This window comes from Mustela putorius, unplaced genomic scaffold, assembly GCF_011764305.1.
Source record: "Mustela putorius furo isolate JIRA1106 unplaced genomic scaffold, ASM1176430v1.1 tig00003962_pilon_pilon_pilon, whole genome shotgun sequence".
NCBI classification, from domain to species: domain Eukaryota; kingdom Metazoa; phylum Chordata; class Mammalia; order Carnivora; family Mustelidae; genus Mustela; species Mustela putorius.
In genome coordinates, this window is record NW_025422106.1 from 10,555,580 (window position 1) to 10,573,298 (window position 17,719).

At 54.5% G+C, this 17,719-nt stretch overlaps 1 protein-coding gene across 5 annotated transcripts in view; it reads left to right on the forward strand.

Moving 5' to 3' along the window:
- Nucleotides 1-17,719, forward strand: part of MSI2 (musashi RNA binding protein 2) — a 386,294-nt gene that overhangs the window by 308,397 nt on the left and 60,178 nt on the right. For all 5 annotated transcript variants that reach the window (XM_045070323.1, XM_045070322.1, XM_045070325.1 and 2 more), the window contains exon 8: nucleotides 3,077-3,159. In XM_045070323.1, the coding sequence (XP_044926258.1) occupies nucleotides 3,077-3,159 (83 nt within the window). The remainder of the gene's footprint in view (nucleotides 1-3,076; nucleotides 3,160-17,719) is intronic.

A 17,719-nucleotide genomic window follows, 5' to 3' on the forward strand; every position in this document is an offset into this window, starting at 1 on the left:
TTCTGCCCTGCTGGGCCTGGCTGGGGGAGGTCACATGTGTGGGGGAGTGGGCTAGTGGCTGTGGCCCTCTCTGTCCTTCCCCCCCCTCTGTCCTCTAGGTCTCAAATTTCCCCTCTCCTTTCTCTCCTCAGAGTGCCTGTCATTGGCTCTGGCTCACCCTCCTTCTTGAGATCCTTAACTTCATTACATTTGCAAAAACCCTTTTTTCCAAACAAGGAAGGTCACGTTCCTTGGGCCCAGGGGTTAGGATGAGGACACGGCTTTGGGGCGCCACGCTTCAGCTCATTACACTCATCCCAATTAGCAGTGAGGTTTTCCCTGAGTACCAACATGTCCAGGCTGGTTTAGGGATTCATGTATTAACTGGGTTTTAGATATAGGTTAGAGAGGTGACCTTCAGAGACAAATAAATCTCAGGGTGACCCGCAGTCTGGAAGGGAGGGACGGGCGAGGAGATGCTCTCCTTGGGTGGGAACCTCTGACTTGTGCCACTCAGGGAGCCCACGGCTTCAGAAAAAGGACGTTGTCCTACTGATCTCTGTGCCCTCCAGGATGCCTAGCGCAGGTGGGAGCCTGTTAATGCAGAAGGAAGGGCCAAGTCCGTCTTGAGGGGAGGCGGTGGTACAGGTGGATAAGCAAGATACTCACACCCCAGAGGGGCAGAAATGGTTCATTCATTCAGCCGTTGGCAACCTGGCACGCTCTGTGTGTAAGGGGCTCTGTGAATCCTGGGGACCCAGCCCTGCCATGGTCCTATGAAGCCCGTGCTAGCAGATCCCTGCACCCTACAGCTTCCCCCATCCTCTGCCGAGGCGCCCCACCCTTCACGGAGGACCTTTTGAAGGGCCCTGCATCTTCATCCTTTTTCGAGGGGCCCCTAGGATTTGGGCTGTAGGATGTGGGCAGAAGGGAGGGGGTTAACCAAAGTGATGCTGTTCCCCTGTGTGCTGATGGGGTCCTCGCTTGGGCGAGAGACTTACCTGAAGTTTTTCACACTCCTTTGAAGGGGGCATGGGAAGCCAGCACGCCAAAGTGCAAAGAGAAACGATGGGGAGACTGCCTTCGGGTGTGGCTCTCCCTGAGGGCCAAAGAGCAGGAGATGCCCAGACAGAGGGACCCTGGAGGATGGAGCTGTTCCTTCCTCTCCGGGGACCTGGTATGGGGCCCAGGATTGTATATCTGGTGGAAAGTTTTTTGTTGGGCCCCCTATTTGGTGTGTGGTAATAAAGCACGTATCCTAACGAAGACCGTGGCTGCCATTCGTGTGCTGGTCCCGGCCCTCTGTTTTGCTGGACATTTTTTACTAGCGAGTGGCCGTGTCCATCCCTCTCCCTAAGAATGTTCTAGATCCCGCAGGAGCCATGATGGAGGAATTCAGGGTATCAGCTGCCTGTTCTCTGCTGTTCCTCAGAGATGGTGGTAGGACAGCCAGAGGGGAGAGACACAGAAGGAACCAGATTATCTCTCCACCCTGGGTTTCCAGGACCCACACTTGACACAGAAGCTTGAAGAGGAAAGACCTGTATGTTTTGTTTTGTTTTGTTTTAAACTCATTGATGGGAAACGCTATCCTAATACAAAGTAGCCATTCTGACTTCCCTGTTTCTAGTTGGGGCCAGGTTCATGTCTTTGGGGACCGTAGAGTCTTGGTCAATTTGAGCTACTATTTCAATGGACAATAGACTGAGAGGCTTATCAACAACAGGAATGTATTTCTCACCATTCTGGAGGCTGAAAGTCCAAGGTCAGGGTGCCAGTATGGTCAGGGTTTCAGTGAAGGCCCTCTTCCTGGTGCAGAATAGTCATCTTTCCATTGTGTCCTCAGCCAGCAGAAAAGAGAGAGAGAAAGCACAGGCTTCCTCTCTCTGGTGTCTTTCCTGAGGGCACTAATGAGGTGGCCACTCCCATGATGCCCTTCCCTCCCCAAGGCCCCACCTCCTGAAGCCATGCCCTGGGTCAGGATTTCAGGGTGGGAATTGGGGCTGTTTGATGGAGGGGGGGGGACACAACCTTGAGTTCGTAGCCAAGAGCCTTGCAAATCCTGATTGGGGCTGCAAGCTGGGTGGTCGGTCTCACCACCGTCATCTGCAGGTGCAAAGCTCGAGGTGCAGAGTGGGGAGGGGGCTTCCAGCGTGCCACATAAGTTCATACGCGCTGAGTCCGGACTGCTGCCTTCCCATCCGGGCGTCTGCACCTGCTGCACATGTGTTTCCTTGTGGTGTTAGTGCTGTCCCCTGAGCGGGCCCGTGTGGTAAAGCAGTGCTTACTGAGTGGGGCCACAGATGGGGCCAGCGTGCTGGAACCCCGTCCCAGGCGGGAGGAGAAGAAAGGGAGGTGCAGGAGGGTAGCGAGAGCAACTCAGGATGCTGAGCAGCGGTCGCCTGCCAAAATTCTTCAGTACAGCTTGTCTAGCAAAGTCGGTCTCCAGCCGAGTAAATACAGTGGATGGCTGACAGGCTGACAGCAGGCATCAAACAGTCTTAAACTGCCCCAGATCCGCTGCACTTTGGAAGCAGCGGTAGAAAAAGGAAGCCTGTGTAGAACAGAGGCCTGAAACTTTTAATAGTTTCTTCCAGGCCTCAGGATGTCCTGATGAGGTATTAGAGGAAGTAATTCAGGAAGAAAAGGACAAATAACCACCTCCGTCTGGAGGCCGACCCCAGGGCTGGCCATTCCAGCGCGGAAAGGGCACGTGTGGCCCCATGGTGATCCCCGCTGGAGCACCGGGTCGTTCGCCCGCCCGCCTCAGCATGGAGAGCCGCAGGGCTCTGACCCTTGTAAATAACAGACAAGTAAATTTCTTGTTTGCTTCAGGGCAGATGTAAGCCACACAGTGCCCGCTGCGTGTGGGTGAAATCATTAACTTTTCCTCGCTGTCAGAAGGGTGCTCGGTACAAATTAGAAATCATTTCCCCAATCTGGAGGCCCTTCCCAGGGATCCGGCCCCCCCCACCTCAGATCAGGAGCCTTGTCCCTGCTGCAGGACATCAAAGACAAACATGTGGCTGGCTGGAACCAAACTCACCACCCACTCTGTTTTGTTTTTGTTTTTGTTTTGTTTTCCTTTTTCCTGTAGGGTTTGGCTTTGTCACGTTTGAGAATGAAGATGTTGTGGAGAAAGTCTGTGAGATTCATTTCCATGAAATCAATAATAAAATGGTAAGTTTGTAGGGCTCGCGCTGCGATGCCTTCCCTCCCCTCCGTGTGCCCGGCTTTGTCTTGCAGACTTCCAAAGCCCGCATCCTCACACGAGAAGCTGGGCAGGGTGGGTATGGGGACGAGACTCTAAGGGTTCAGTCCTGTGAAGGACAAGAGTTGACAGACTCTCGGGGCAGGGCCAAGTGGTAAATATCCCCAGCTTTTCCGGCCATGCAGCTGATGGTCACAGCATCCCAAAGCCGCGGCGGAAGCGTGCACAGACAGTCCCGCACGAACCCGCAGTGGGTCCATAAAGCTGTGCAGATGGACACAGACGCTGATCTCAGGTCATTCTCATGTCGCAAAATATTTATGTATCTGTTTATGTTTTTACCATTTGAAAGTACAGAAACCCTTCTTGGCCCTTGGGCTGTAGGTACAGAAGCCAGCAGGGGAACCACAGTTGGCCTGTGTGTTACAATTTGCTGACCTGTGGCTTAGGATACAAGTTTGCTGTTTGGTTTGGCTTTTTGAGGGCGCTTTCTCTTGGGAAAGAAGTTAACCATCCAAGTGCGTTGTGCGTTTGGGCTCTGCTGGGTAGCTAACATTCTCCCCTTCCCATCAACTCTCTGGTTTTACCCTCAGGAGCACCCTCTTCCATCCCTCTGTTTGGCTCTTAAAGGCTACTTTTCCTGGGAAAGCCCCCTAAACAAGTAGGCCTCCCAGAGAAGTGGCCACCAGAGGGCGCCAGCGTGCACATTGGCTTGCGGGATGTCTCTAACTCCTTCAAATGGAGTCTGTGGGCAAGAAACCCCTTCCTTGTTGGCTCCAGAGATGTGGGAGCTCGGCAGGTGTTCCTGGAGTCATCAGCAGGCCCTTTGGGGCCAAAATATTTTGGTTAGCCAGCAGAGCCTCCAGCCCCATGAGAAGAGGGAGGGCAAATTTGTGTTTCAATTGTAGCTGTAACTTTGGTCTTTTCTCCTTTTAGTCAAAGCATTCCTGGCTTCTGAAACATGCGTTCATATGTGCATTGTATATTGGTCCGATATGTGTTCACTGACTTTAAATTCAATAATAGAGCTTTTAGTGGGGATAAGATCAAAGCAGTCTGCCTTGCATGTCGTGCTACAGGCCTGATTCAATATTTGACTTGCTAATTTTTTCCCAGGGCACTAAAATAATATTTTTCATATTGTTCCTAGCCATCATATGCATCTGAAATGAAAATGCTGTTTCTTTGCATACTGTAAGTTGGACGTGTCAGCTCAGGCATTAAAATGGTACCAGGGAGATAAGCATGTAAGAATAACACAGGACCCCTTCCTCGGCATTCTCTGCACTGCCCACCGCCCCCTCTCCCCACTCTGTCGCCTGCCCCCAACTCCGTGCCTTCCAGTTAGTACGTTTCTCTTTTGGTAGATGCTACTTGCTATTTTTACAAACTAGAGAGACAGGGGGTTTAAAAGGAAATGTAAAGTACAGTGCCTGGAGGCTTTGTTTCTCCTAGCCAGGCATGCTGCTGATGGCCTCCACGGAGGGCTGCCTGGGCAGCAGAGGGTGAAAGAGGCATCTGAGGGCACTGGCAGACACCATTCCTGTTCTGCCAGGACTTAACAGTTCATCAGGAAGGTCCTATGTAGACCGCTCACAGACTGTGCTGCGTGCTGCCTCAAATGCATATATGAGGCCCTTCACTACAGACTGGCTTGGAGACAAGCCTCAAGCACAAGTGAGAAAGCTTTATTTTCCTCCGTGGTCCAGTGGGGCAACTGAGGCCCAGGGGATATGTCCCCCACCCTCCCAGGTTCCCCAGGCAGTAAAGGGACCTATGTCTTGAGCTTCCTGGCTGCCAGATCGACAAAGACAGTTGTTTTGAGGGTGAATCCCCAGATGACATAGGGGATCATCAGAAGGTAGAATTTCAGCCCCAGAAGGATGATAACCCATGGATGGGCTGGCTGGAAGCCAGAGAGAGGTTTGTGGCTGTGGTCCCCAGTCATTTCCCAGTTGTCACCTTCTTTTCCACCCAGCTGGAGGCTGACTGGGGTGCGTGCGGCTAACTGTGTTCACAGTGGCAGGGTTTCTGGTTTCTTTTGAATCTGGGGCTGGTACTTGTTCTTTAAGGGAACAGCAAAAATGGAAGTAGACTAGAGGAAGGGGTGGGTGAGGGGTGGTGAGGATCACACTTGGGCTTTGGAGGAGTCCCTGCACGTGCCCAGCCCTGACCCACCAGTCACCAGCTCTAAAGGGGAAATTCCAGGTCCTGGAAGAAGCCATTGGAAGGGCACCAGGTGTCGCCGAGCTGCAGGATAACGGGGCCTGTGGGGACCGTCTGGTGGAGTCACTGGGCCTCGGGGAGGTACCAGCAGCAAAGGCCAAGCACCTCAGTAACAAACTATGAGCTTGACAAGTGCGAACTCTTGCCATCGGCCGTGTGGTCGTCACAGGAAGGACCCCTCCAGCACGCCGTCCTCCTGTGAAGAAGCCTGAATTGGCTGAGGATCCTGTGATACCGGTTTCTACTTCTGAGGCCCACAGAAAAGGAAGTGGATTTAAACTGCGCTATGGACAGAATTCAAATAAAGGATTGGAAAGACTCTGAGAGCGCAGAGACTGCCAAGCAGAAACCCGGACTGTTGTTAGAAGGTCCGTAGGAGTGTTTTGTAAACTGGACTGCTGGCAAAGCTGTGAGGATGGGTCTCCTGGAAGCGCTCGAAATCTCACAAATTCTGCAGGGACAGATTACTGCGCTCCGCCCCCGGAATGTGCCTGGAGACCGTTTTCTCCAATTCACAGATAAGAAAGGTCTTGCCGCTGATGAGTCACGAAGATAGGACTTGAATCCAAATCTTCTCCGTCTTAATCCGGTACTCCTCCGGCTGGCACTCTGTGGGCCCTGGATAAATAATTGTGGAATGAATAAAGGATTACATGAGGGACCACGTGACAACGGCGAGGGCGCATCATAATTCCCAAAGCCATTTCCCATCTGATTTGGTTGGTGATTCTCTTGGGCATTAAAAAAAAAAAAGAGGGCTCTTCCCCCGCGTCAGAGAGAGCCCACAGTAGACACAAGGCCTTCTGCGTCAGGGTCACTGCCCTTGGGAAGCTGGGATCACAGCAGCCCAGCCCCCATTCCCATACAGACCCTCCCTTGAGGTCATGTCCGTGGTGGTGGTGGCGGCAGGGAAGGGGGGTTGTGTGGACCACAAGAGACTCCCATTGCACTCCCCCCCAAGAGATCCCACCAATAACTCATATTTTTTAGTGCCAACTGTAGACTCTGCTGAGAGCTCGCTTTATGCTTTTCTTTCTTCTGTCACAGACAGGCTAATGTAGGAGGTACTGATCGTTATCCCCCATTTTGCTGATAAGCAAGTGAGGCAAAGAGAGAAGTTAAGCAGTCTGCCCCGGGGCCAGACTCTCAGAGGCCAAGTTGAAGCCCAGAGAGCTCTCGTCCAGAGCTCGTGTTGGTCTCCCCTAAGCCAGCATCGCCTCCTGGAGGAAAGGGACTTGAATGGCTGAACGGTCATCTCCTTGGGTGGCAGCTTCCAGGACTGTTTACCACGCCCTCCCAGTCAGCCGTGTCGTGGCCCCTGGTTCTCTCATGGTCTCCTAAGAGATGGGCAGAGGAGATGGGCTCACTGGGGGCCAGATTCCTGGCTGGTGTGAAGGGCCAGGCTTGGGCTTAAGGTGTCCCCATGGGCCATGACAGATTTCAGACCTCTCCCCACACTGCCCCAGAGGCATGTGAGCCACACGTATGAGCTCAGGGGCCTAAGCCAGGAGACTTGGACTCGGCCCCTTCCCCATTGTTGTGTGGGGCAGAGTGAGATGCCGCTGTGTTCCTCGTCAGGAAACACACACAAATGCCCCTGCAGGGCCACCCGGTGATGCTCTGAGAGGACTCCTGTCCCAACCGCTCTATGAACCTCCTGCTGCAAGCCCCTGATCAAAGCAGCCCCCCACCCCCACCCCATGGCAGGGTTGAGCCTCTGGCCAGCACAGCCTTCCATAAGCTCGCAGCCCCCAGGGAGGGAGGTGGCAGTGACACCGACCTGCTCCCCTGGCTCCCTCTGAGACCCGGCTCTGTCCCCACCGCAGATGGAGCAGGGAAAGCCTTGCTGGTGGAGAATGTGGGGTATGATCTAAGGGCTGCCTGAACAAGGGCACCTCTTCTGACCCCTAATTCAACAGCAGGATGTGGGCCTTTCCCGGGCACCGTGATGGGGCTTTACGTGCATGCAGTCCTCGTCCCATTTTATAGAACAGGCTTCCAAGCTCAGAGCTGTGAAGGGACTTCCACAGTCCACAGTTCTAAGTGGCAAAGCTGGGATTTGAACCTGTGGTTTTCTGGCTCCAACCCTGCGGCCGACTTAGGCACAGCCTCATTAATTGAAAATCCTGGGTTGGTTTGACCGATGAAGATAGAGTTTTTATTTGCTTTGTACAAGGATTTCTATAGGATTTCTCTAAATCGTCCTTTTCCTTGTTCCATTGAGGTGATGTGATTTTTAAAATTCGCGGGACATTTTGCAGGCTCGTTAGGAACGCAGACTCTCAGGCCCCAGCCCCAGAGCTACGGAATCAGAATCTGCATTTTGCTAGTCCCTAGTGATGTGTGTGCACGGTTGAAGTCTGAGAAGCCCCAGGCAAGGATCGCGGCTAACAAGATGGTGTAGGAGCTGTGGGTCGGTCATAAATCATTAGGTGTTGCAAGGAAAGGACCTGGAGTGAGGGCTGAGGCCCCAGGAGCCTGGAGCTGGATGAGCCAGCCTGGGATGTGAGCCCTAGGCTGGTCTTAGCACCGCCCCACACTCCCTTTGTGTGCACGACACCAGCCCCCCAACCCTTGCGTCCCCGCCGTAGGAAGCCATCCGTGCCAGGGACCACCCCCCCCCCCCAACACACACACACCCGGTGCTGGCATGCTCTCCGCCTCGGACAAGGGTCTCAGATGTTTAAGGCACATCCACTGGGGTGAGGCACTGGGTCCTCCCAAGTGACATGTTCGTGCCCTTGTCCCCCAAACAGGACCTCCTGGTCACTTAGAAGCTCTCAGAGCTTTAGAACACGTGGACCTGAGCCTGAATCCCATATCCGTCACTGGTTGTCCTGTGCCCTTGTGAATATCCTGAATATCCTCCTCTAAGATGGGAAGGATGGTGACCACTGTCCTTTGCAGTTTATTGAAGGCCTTGGTTCGGTTCCTGGCCCTGGGAGCTCCTGGACTGCTCTGGTGCAGGGTCTGTAATCTGGTAGCCTTGAAGGAATCACCCTCCTGAAAACCCCATTGGTTCCCGCAAGTTTCTTCCATTTGGCCTAAACCCAGTGCCCAGAAGCTTCATAAAGGGCCAGATGGTAAATATTTTAGGCTTTTAGGGCCTTAGGTCTCTGTCATGACTCAACTCTGCCATCATAGAGCCGAACGTAGCCACTGATGATAGGTCTGTGAGTGGGCAGGGCTGTGTTCACGGAAAACTCTATTTATAAAAACAAAGCATCAGCAGGATTTGCCCTGGGGGCCACAGCTTCAGCTCCTGGCCTTTACTGCTGTGCCCAGAGCAGGTGCGGTCTGCTCATCTCAGTGGGCCTAAGGAAAGGCTTTTAGGCAAGAGCTCTCCTGTGGCCACTATGGAGTTAGCTGGTTATTAGCCTAAGGCAGAGAGGGTCAGCAGTGCCCCAAACGGATGCTGGAGCTTGGGGTAGTAGCATGCGGAAAGCAGTGCCTTCATTCTTAACAGACCCCAAGCACTGAGTGGGTAGGGAGCGAAGGAAGGGGCAGAACAGAGTGCTGTCCACCCCGAGAGGCCTTCCCAGAAGAGCGTGTCAGAAATCCCTCACTCCCAAATATACCCCAGGACGTCTGGCTACTCATTGCTAGACTTTGTGACCTTGTACAGGTTACCTGTCACCTGGGCGTGGCTTCCCCTCAGACAGGTAAGGATGGCATGTCTCTCAGAGACTGCTGGAAGCTGGGACTAGGTTAGCGTGGTCTGTCAAAGCAATGGCCCTTTTTACTGTTACTGTTATCGTCATCATCACTTTTATTATTCTTTGGATCCTTTTACTGCACAAATATGTAAGAATCCTAAGGGAAGGGGGTCCTGGACAAGTCAGCGAAATGCAGGGGTGCAGACGCAGGCAGGTAGGAAGGTGTGAGGTGGGTATTTGCCATGCCCTGGCCAGGAGGTGGGCCCAAGGAGAGCGGGTGGGCATGAGTCCTGGGCAGCTCAGCCCTTCGACTGAATCCTGCAGCGGGGAGGTTCCGAAAACCCCTCTGCAAAAAGCAAAGCCTGGCAAGCACTCAGGCTTGCTACCTTTAGCCCAGGGCACATCTGGGGGACTGGCCCCCAGAATAGGGGCTTCTGGGGGTGGTGGGGGCAGGAGGATGAAAGAGCAGGCGAGTCCTGGGTTGGTCTCTCAGGCTGTGGGTTCCGGTCCATGGGGTCCAAGGGAGGCCCAAGCTAGGGTTGGCACGGGGCGCTGCCCCTGGCAGGGGTGCCCCGGGAGTAGGCACGCTCCCCTGCCTCGGGCCACTCCTCCACAGCCTGAACCCTGATGGCGAAGAGCTGATTGGGAACCAGCCTGCGAGTGGGGGGCGGGGGCCGGGTGACGTGGGTGGATTTAACTAGGCTTCTGTGTTCACCACCCTATTTGCAGCATTCTCCTTTCTCGTAAGCTAATTTTAGCCATCCATTCTGCTTCTGTTACCATTTATAAAATGAGAATGTCAAATGCAATATTAAACAAGCAGGATGAAGGCAAAAAAGGAAATGCCAGAGAGGCACTTAATAAATGAACCTCGTGTTTATGAGCAAGAGGGAGGTCCTGCGCCCCCCGCCCCTGCATCAGGCACACACGTGTTTGCGGACGGGCTCCGTTCCTGTGGGTGGAGGGGCGCGTGTGCCGAGAGAGGAGGCATGGGGAGGCTGGGCTGTTCGGTGGTGAGTGGTGCTCTTTAGGCAGAAGTAATTTGTCTGGCGGCCAGGTTGCTTGGCTTGGCTTCTGGCTCCTTCGCCCTTCATCCGTCCTCTGGGAAGGTCACTGCAGGGGGCCTGGGAGGGCGTGGTCACTCTTCCATGTCTCAGTGCCCAGCCCCCCTGGACTTTCCCACGTGTGGGGCTCCCTACGCCCTGACCATAGGGTGGTGGGTCTGCAGGGGGGCATGGAGACCCTGGAAGAACCCGCACCCCTTCTCTGGGGCCTGTTCGTCCTTTGAGTTCACCCAGACGCTCTGCCCAACTTCCCAGGCAGGTGCAATCTAATGCTCGGCTGCACCTTTTTTTTTTTTTTCTTCTTCTTTCTTTCTCTCTCTCTCCCTTTCTTTTAAATAGAGAAATTATGTTGGGCTTGGTTCAGGGTTTCTGGCAAAGCCCACCCTGGGCTGGGATAAGCACCCAGCCCTGCGGCTGCATTTAGGCACCTGCTGAAGGGAGAGGTTTCTTTTCACTTTGAAATGCCCTTGCAGGTTCCCAGAATTAAAAAGAGCAGCTGCTGCTGCCACCATCAGCTTTTTCCCCAAATAGTGCAGCCCGTGAAGCTCCTTTTGCACACCTTGCTGATGAAAGCAGGAAGACGGGGCCCTCCCCGACCGGGGGTGGGGTGTGTGTGGTGGCAGTAGGAAGCATGCCAAGAGTCTGCCGGGCTGGGGGCAGTGGCAGCCCCCTTCTTCCTCTCTGCTACCCAGACTTTGGGTCAGAAGCACAGATGCGAACCAGCTTTGTCACCTTCAGGGACGCTCCCCTGGGCTCCCCCGCGAAGATTAAAGCATGACCCAACCAACTTTATCTAGCCCAAGCACTCACAGGATTAGTTGGTTTAATTTCTTAGCCCACTACAGCCTTGGGGAGGGTTGGCACCGCTGTTGCTCTGTTTTACAGATGAGAACACTGAGGCACAGAGAAGCCCTGTGTCAGGTTCCCACTCAGGGGGGACAAGCAGAGCAGAGAAGTAGGGCGAGGAGCTGGTGGAGAGGACATGCCCCTGCCCTGAGATCCAGGCGGAGTGGGAGGCCGTAGTCATGGGGGAGCGTGCCTCGGACGGTGTTGGGGACCAGCCCCTCTGCATTCCTTGCCCAGATTCTGAGCCCTGCCAAGGGAGAGCCTTATCCTGTTGAATTCATCTCTGTGTCCATGCCCAGCCCCTGCCTGCTAACAAGGGGATGCTAGTAGTGTTCGTTGATAACCTCCTTCACTTTGTCATTGCTGATGTTAATAGGGGAAATAGCCGATGAAATTAGTTCTGGAACTAGGACTGAGGATGGCCTTGTGGAAGGGGTGGCACGTGAACTGGATGGAGAATAGTGGGGAAGGGCTGTGAGGGCCGCACCTGCATGGCCAGTGGCCCAGAGGTGGGGACAGGGCGTTTGAAGCGGGAGACCTAGGACTGAATCGCAGCTTGTCATTCCCTGGCTGACCTTGGGCAAATCCGTTTCCTCTTCTGTTGTAACTCCAGGGCTAATTAGGCCAACTCCGAGGAAATGAGTTGATTGATGAGAATACGGAGAGCAGTCGGCATTCTCCGAGGACTTCCGTGGGCCAGGCACCGTGTGTCCTACGTGTGATGTGTGTGCGTCACTATGTACACAACTGTGTATGAGATCGTGTATGGGTACACCCTCATGCACCCGTGAGGATACCGTGGCCATGCCTGGCATAAGAGGAGGAGGCTCTATAGTTTTGTTCCTTCCTCCCTAGAGTAATCCTGCTGAGCGAGGAGATGGAGCCCAGATCCCCTGTCCTATGGGACTTTTGGTGCTTCTCACAAGTGGGTCTAGGCTATTTGTAGCAAGCGAGTGTCCTTGGAAGGTGGATGTTTTTGCTGGCAGCCTTTGCCCATCTAAGCTGGCATTTCCATTTGCTTTACCAAGTAGCTTCCAGAGACTCCGCGGAAGCCTGCATGTCTGTGAAGACCGTTTTGCAGTAAGGCAAGACAAGTTACCCCATACAAGTGTGTCCTCTGGTGCTTGGCCACAGGCTGGTCCCGTCTACAGGGACAGTGCCTGATGGAGATGTCAGGGAAGGGAGAGGCGAAGGGACGGAGCATAGAACTCCCTTCTGCTCACCTTCTAGGGCCCACAGTGCCCAGCTGAGAGGCCTTCCCGAGTCCGCAGAGGCTGGAGGCTGGTGCTGGCTGGGGGCAGGTATGGCAGGGCGCTAAGGCCCCCTCTGGTGGAGTCACAGGCCGGGTCGTCCCAGTACGACCGACCGGGACTTCTGGGTGTGACTGCTGCCCCTCCCACAACAGCGTCTCTGGCCTGGCCCTCCCCCAACCGCACACACCTGCTGATCACGGCTTCATCCTGCCTCGGGCCATGGACAAGCACAGCAACTGGATGCAGTGAGAACCCTGGACTGAACGTCAGAACCCAGACGAGGCACCCTGACTCTCTGTAGGTTACCCAGAGGGAGATGCCCGGCAGGTCTGTCCCCAGCGTTGAGCTCCACGCGGAGGAGGACCTTCCCTCCCCGCCTCTCTTCACTGGGCTCTTTCTGTGCTTGTCACCTGCACCTTGCTGTTCCGTCATCCTCCTCCTACGGCTCATTCAGCGGCTGGCTGGAACAGAGCCAGCTTCCTGGATGGGACGTCTGTGTTCAGAAGAGCCCTCGCTGGGTTCGTGCTCTGCTGCTGCCATCTTGGAATTCCTAGTAATGGCTGAATAAAGGGCCTCTCGTCTTCATTTTGTAGTGGCCTGCACGCTCTCTAGCATGTTCTGCTGCTGTCATGCCTTTGAGGCTAACTCCTGCTGTGGTGCACAGGGCAGGACAGTGGAGACTCTGTTCTGCCCCCAAGTCGCCTACCTTGTGTTTGTCTTCCATGCTCTGTGGGTTCCTTGAGAGCAGGTCCCCTCTGAACCCTGTCCCCCTAGTGTCTCCAGAAAGGTTTACAACAAGGGGGCAAGAGAGAACAGCGGGCAGGAGGGAGACCGGCATAGCTATGGGGTGGCAGGTGGGTGTGGTTTCTGGGCTGCTGCTAAGTCTTCCTGTTTGACCAGAGAGAGCTGGGTAGCTGCAGGGCTCCAGGCAGGACCCCAGGTCTTTACATGGTAGTGGCGGCTCCCTGGGAAGTGCCTGGGGCCTATCAGCCAGAGGAGATGGACAGCTTGGGGCTTCCGAGGAGCAGTGTTGGCCTGGAATCTGCTGGAACTTGACTGGGGGGGTTGGGGGAGCTGCAGCTTGAGTCAGAGGAGAAACTGATCTTGGGGCAAGACTAGGTCAGTCCTCTGTCTTTCAGAAAGCTGTACAATAGGACAGTGCCCACGTGGACACTCCCAGTAACCCCCCACACACGCCCCCGCCAAGCACCCACCTGCCCAAAAGACCTGCCCTTTGTTCCCCTCCCGTCCGCCAGCTCTTCAGTCCGGCTGGTCGCTCTGAACAGCAGTGAATTTTATTCTTTGAGAAGAGTCCATCTCCCCCTGGAGGAGTAAATCGTGTCTAACGTGACCAGTTTGAGGTGAGAAGTGAAGCTGCAAACACTGGCCTCCAGGAAACACAGAGTTGCCTTGTCCTGGGTGGTAAATCAAGGCCACAGGCACTGGGCTTGGGTTTCCCCAGACCGAGGCCAAGCTGGTTTCCCTCCTGGCCCCGGGGCCATGTGCTGACTGGGGCTGTTATGTAGAAATCAGGGAAAAACAAAAACCTTTTTCACTTCCCAGATTTTGGCCTGGTTCTCAAACTTCCAGTCTCTTCCAAAAGGTGCCTGGCAGGGAGCTTGCCTCTGCAAGGCCCGCAGGCCAGTTGGGTGAGGGCAGCCAACAGAGCAGCTGCAGGGAAGCTGTCCCCACAGAAGACCCGGAGCCTTCTCCAAAGGCCAATGCTGAGCCCTCCCCCACCCCTACTCAAGGATAGGATGGGGCGTGGGACTGGCTCCCCTGGCTTGGGTCATGGGGGTATCAGGCAGACCCGGCTTCAAATGCAGCCTTAGCACACATGGCCTGGGCCTCCAGCAGCCAGTGTGGTGTCTGACATCCCTGGGCCTCAGCTTCCTGTCCTGGAAGATGGATTTCTACCTCTCAAGGACATCATGGGGTCCACTGACACAAGGCTGTGGAAGGTATGCTAGATAAAAGCATCCCATCTGCATGTAAGAAAAACATGTTTAGGACACGTGTACCACTGTGTATGCGCCTTGCTATCAGAAGGTTCAGGAAAACGTGTCTACAGATACAGATACAGATGTAGACCTACAGAACGGTGCTTTTTCCTATCCTTGCAACTCTCGCGCAAATGCAAAATTATTTCTACATGAAGAGTTAGAAACGGAGCTCGTTGCTGAGTTGCTTTTGACCCTGATGGGCAGACAAGCCGCCTGCACGGAAGGTCGGAAACCACACGCGCCAGCCCACGGCAGGCCTCGGAGTCATCGTCTGGAGGAACATGCTGCCATCTGGACTGTCCTGTTGGGAAAGAGGGTTCCGTTGGTCATTCTTCCTATGCTGTGTCTGTGCAGACAGCAAGGGAGCCGTCCCCTCTTCTGCAGGGCCAGGCTGCCAAGTAAAGCAGCATGTTTGGAGATTAAAAATCCCACCCACCGGGCGCCTGGGTGGCTCAGTGGGTTAAGCCACTGCCTTCGGCTCCAGTCGTGATCTCAGGGTCCTGGGATCGAGCCCTGCATTGGGCTCTCTGCTCAGCAGGGAGCCTGCTTCCCTTCCTCTCTCTCTGCCTGCCTCTGCCTACTTGTGATCTCTCTGTGTCAAATAAATAAATAAAATCTTTAAAAAAAAAAAAAAATCCCACCTACCTTTGGAGGCGGGGTACAACATCCTTGGAATTCAGCCCCTGGTGTGGGGTTGCTTTGTGGCTTTGCCAGCCATGAAACTTGGAACGGAGAGCTCGTCTTCCTAATGTGAGTGATTGGCCGGTGCCTGGTCAGTCGATCTGAGACCTCTTATAAGCACAAATCCAAATGGAAGTTCCTACAAAATCTCTGGGCCCACCAACCACATTGCCTTTTCCAGTCATCACTAGAAGCCATAGCCGTGATGAGGAGCGGCTTCTCAACAGATTCAAGGACCAAGACTTGAAGCTATCCCTTCTTCAGAATCTGCCGCCACCCTGAGCTGCCCTAGAGAAAGCACTTCGGGTGTAGGTGGTGGGGAGCCTTGACCGTAAACGGGGTTCTGTGGGGGCAGCAGTGAAACAGCTGGAACAGAAGGACTGGCCACACGGAGGCCCACTGCTTCTGTCGACCATGGGAAGCCAGGCAAGCCTCTCCAGGGCTGCCCCCAAAGGGAGCTCCCTACCCGCCTGGTGCCCCATGGTGGAAGCAGGCCTCAGTGCCTGCCAGCCCGAGAACATGGCCAGCCAGACGCCATGGAGAGGAGGAGGGCCTCCCACGGTCCTGTCGGTTCGCCGCTTTTCACCCATCTTGTGTGGTCACTGCTCTCTGAAGTCAGTCCCAGCGATCTTCACCTCCAGCATCAAATCTAGGCTGACCCAGTGAAACCAGCAGAACATGATGGAAACGGCAGCCTGACTCTCAAGCCTGGAGGATAAGCCTTGCAGCCTGTGCCTTGGTCTTGTGGAATTCTCAGGCTGGGACAGTCCCTGTTGGGATTCAGCCAGCATGGTGTGAGAGGAAGGAGTGGCCCGGAGAAGCCAAGAGCAGGCGCTTCCCGGTGGACGGTCCCAGCTGACCAGCCTTGGCTGCCCACTCTGTGGGAGAAGAAGGCACTCGAACCTCCAGCTGAGTCCAGCCTTTGTCTGGCTCTAGCTCCAGCCCCGGGCACCATCGGACCACAACTATAGAAGCAGCGGCAAGCAGGAGCCCCGCTGGGCCCAGGCAGCTCCCAGAAGCACGAGAAGGAATGAGCCATTGTTGCTTGAGGCCACGACCTTTAGAAGTAGCCTGGTACACAGTGGGAGATACGTGGGATGTCGTGTGTGGCCACATGCATTGAATGTGTTACTGGAGCGGGGCAGACTTGGGCTGGTTCTCCTCCTTTGGGTTCTGACTCTAACTAGGGGTATTCATGCTCCATTCTCTAGCTTGCCTGGGGGCCTGGTGGGACGATAGTGGGGATGCGGGGGGTCACCCAGATGGGGTCTAACTCGAGGCTCCAGAGGCTGGCAGGCCCAGAAATGACAGGGGGCAGATTGACATGAGTACTTGCCTTCATGGTAGGGGAACAAGACGGTCAGAACCTGTTGTTTTCAACAGAATGAAAGCTCTCGAGGTGGAGGCTGGCCTTCTTACTGTCTGCATCCCCCATGGCCTAGCACTTGCCAGGCACATGGAGTCCCTCAGTGTTGCTGGGTCAGGAAGCCTGGGTCTGCATGACCCTAGTGAGCACAGGCATCAGTCCACGCTCTGTACGGGTTCTTGCAAGGAACCTGGGATGTCATAGACTTGATCCCTGCCCTGAGGTCACAGTCTGATGGAGGAGGCGGGGCTTCTGCCAGTCTGGCGGGGGGGGGGGGGGGGGGGGGGGAGTGGTTTTCATGCTCAGTAGGCCCCTGACCCCCTGCAAGGACTCAGGATAGGAGCAGAAAATAGCTCTTCTCTTCCCCCGTTTTGTATGTTTTCAGAGGAGCTGGGGGCTGGCTGGGCAGACCTCTTGGTCCTGAGAGATCCTTCAGGAAGCCTTCAGTGCAGACCAGGCCAAGGCTCCCTGGTGCGGTGGCTACCTTTCCCTGTCACTCAAGTGCCCAGAACATGGGGATTCCCCCCACCCCAAGAGTCCGCGTGCCACAGCCCCTGGCCTCGGGAAGCACTCACAGTTGACACAGTGGGTGCTGCCCAAAACAGCACAGAACAGAATTAAACGGCGCTGCCAGCCCTGTTCAGTGAGAGGAGGAGTAGGTGGGTTTGTTTAAAATACTCCCATTACAGTCAGTTAACCTTTATGTTCCCTAAATGAAAACTGTATAAACCTGAAATTTGCGTTGATCAGGTTGCCTAGGAACAGGCGGCAGGTTTTCCTAAGACAATACAATAGATTGTCACCGATAGGGCCATTAGGAAGTGAGCTGGTTAGCAGTATTATTCCAGCCCCCGGTGCCGGCGTCAGGTACTTATCTGTCTGCTTCTGCAGAGCGCGCCCATCTTCCCCCGCCCCGGCAGGCTCTCGCAAATGAGCTTCCTCTGCCTGCTTCTGAGTCCCAGCGATGGGGATGGTGTCTAGGAGCAAACTGTCCCCCCCAGCTTATGAGAGAGATCTGAAAGATCTAATTCTGATGCATTTATTTCTTTCACATCACCTTTCCCTACTACTGTTTGCAACAGTAATACTTAAAGCAGAAAACCTGGCAAGTAAGTACCAGTAACAAAGTGCACCCTGGAAATGAAAGAACAGAGTTACTCTAAAGCAACTTTGGTATGTCTTTTCAATATGTTTCCCCTGTTTGATATGCATATACACTTGCTTATTTTCCACAGAGTCACTGTAGTTTACTTTTCTCCCTCTTACCTTTAGGGTGACCGACCACCCTCGTTAGCCCAGGACCGAGGGTTTCCCAGCATCATTGCATCTTATTTTCAACTCTCTTTTCTGAAGCGTCACAGTTTCCAGTAAGCTCGGGTGAACCAAACCTGGCTAACTAACTCCTTATTCTTGGACACTTAGGATATTTCCTTT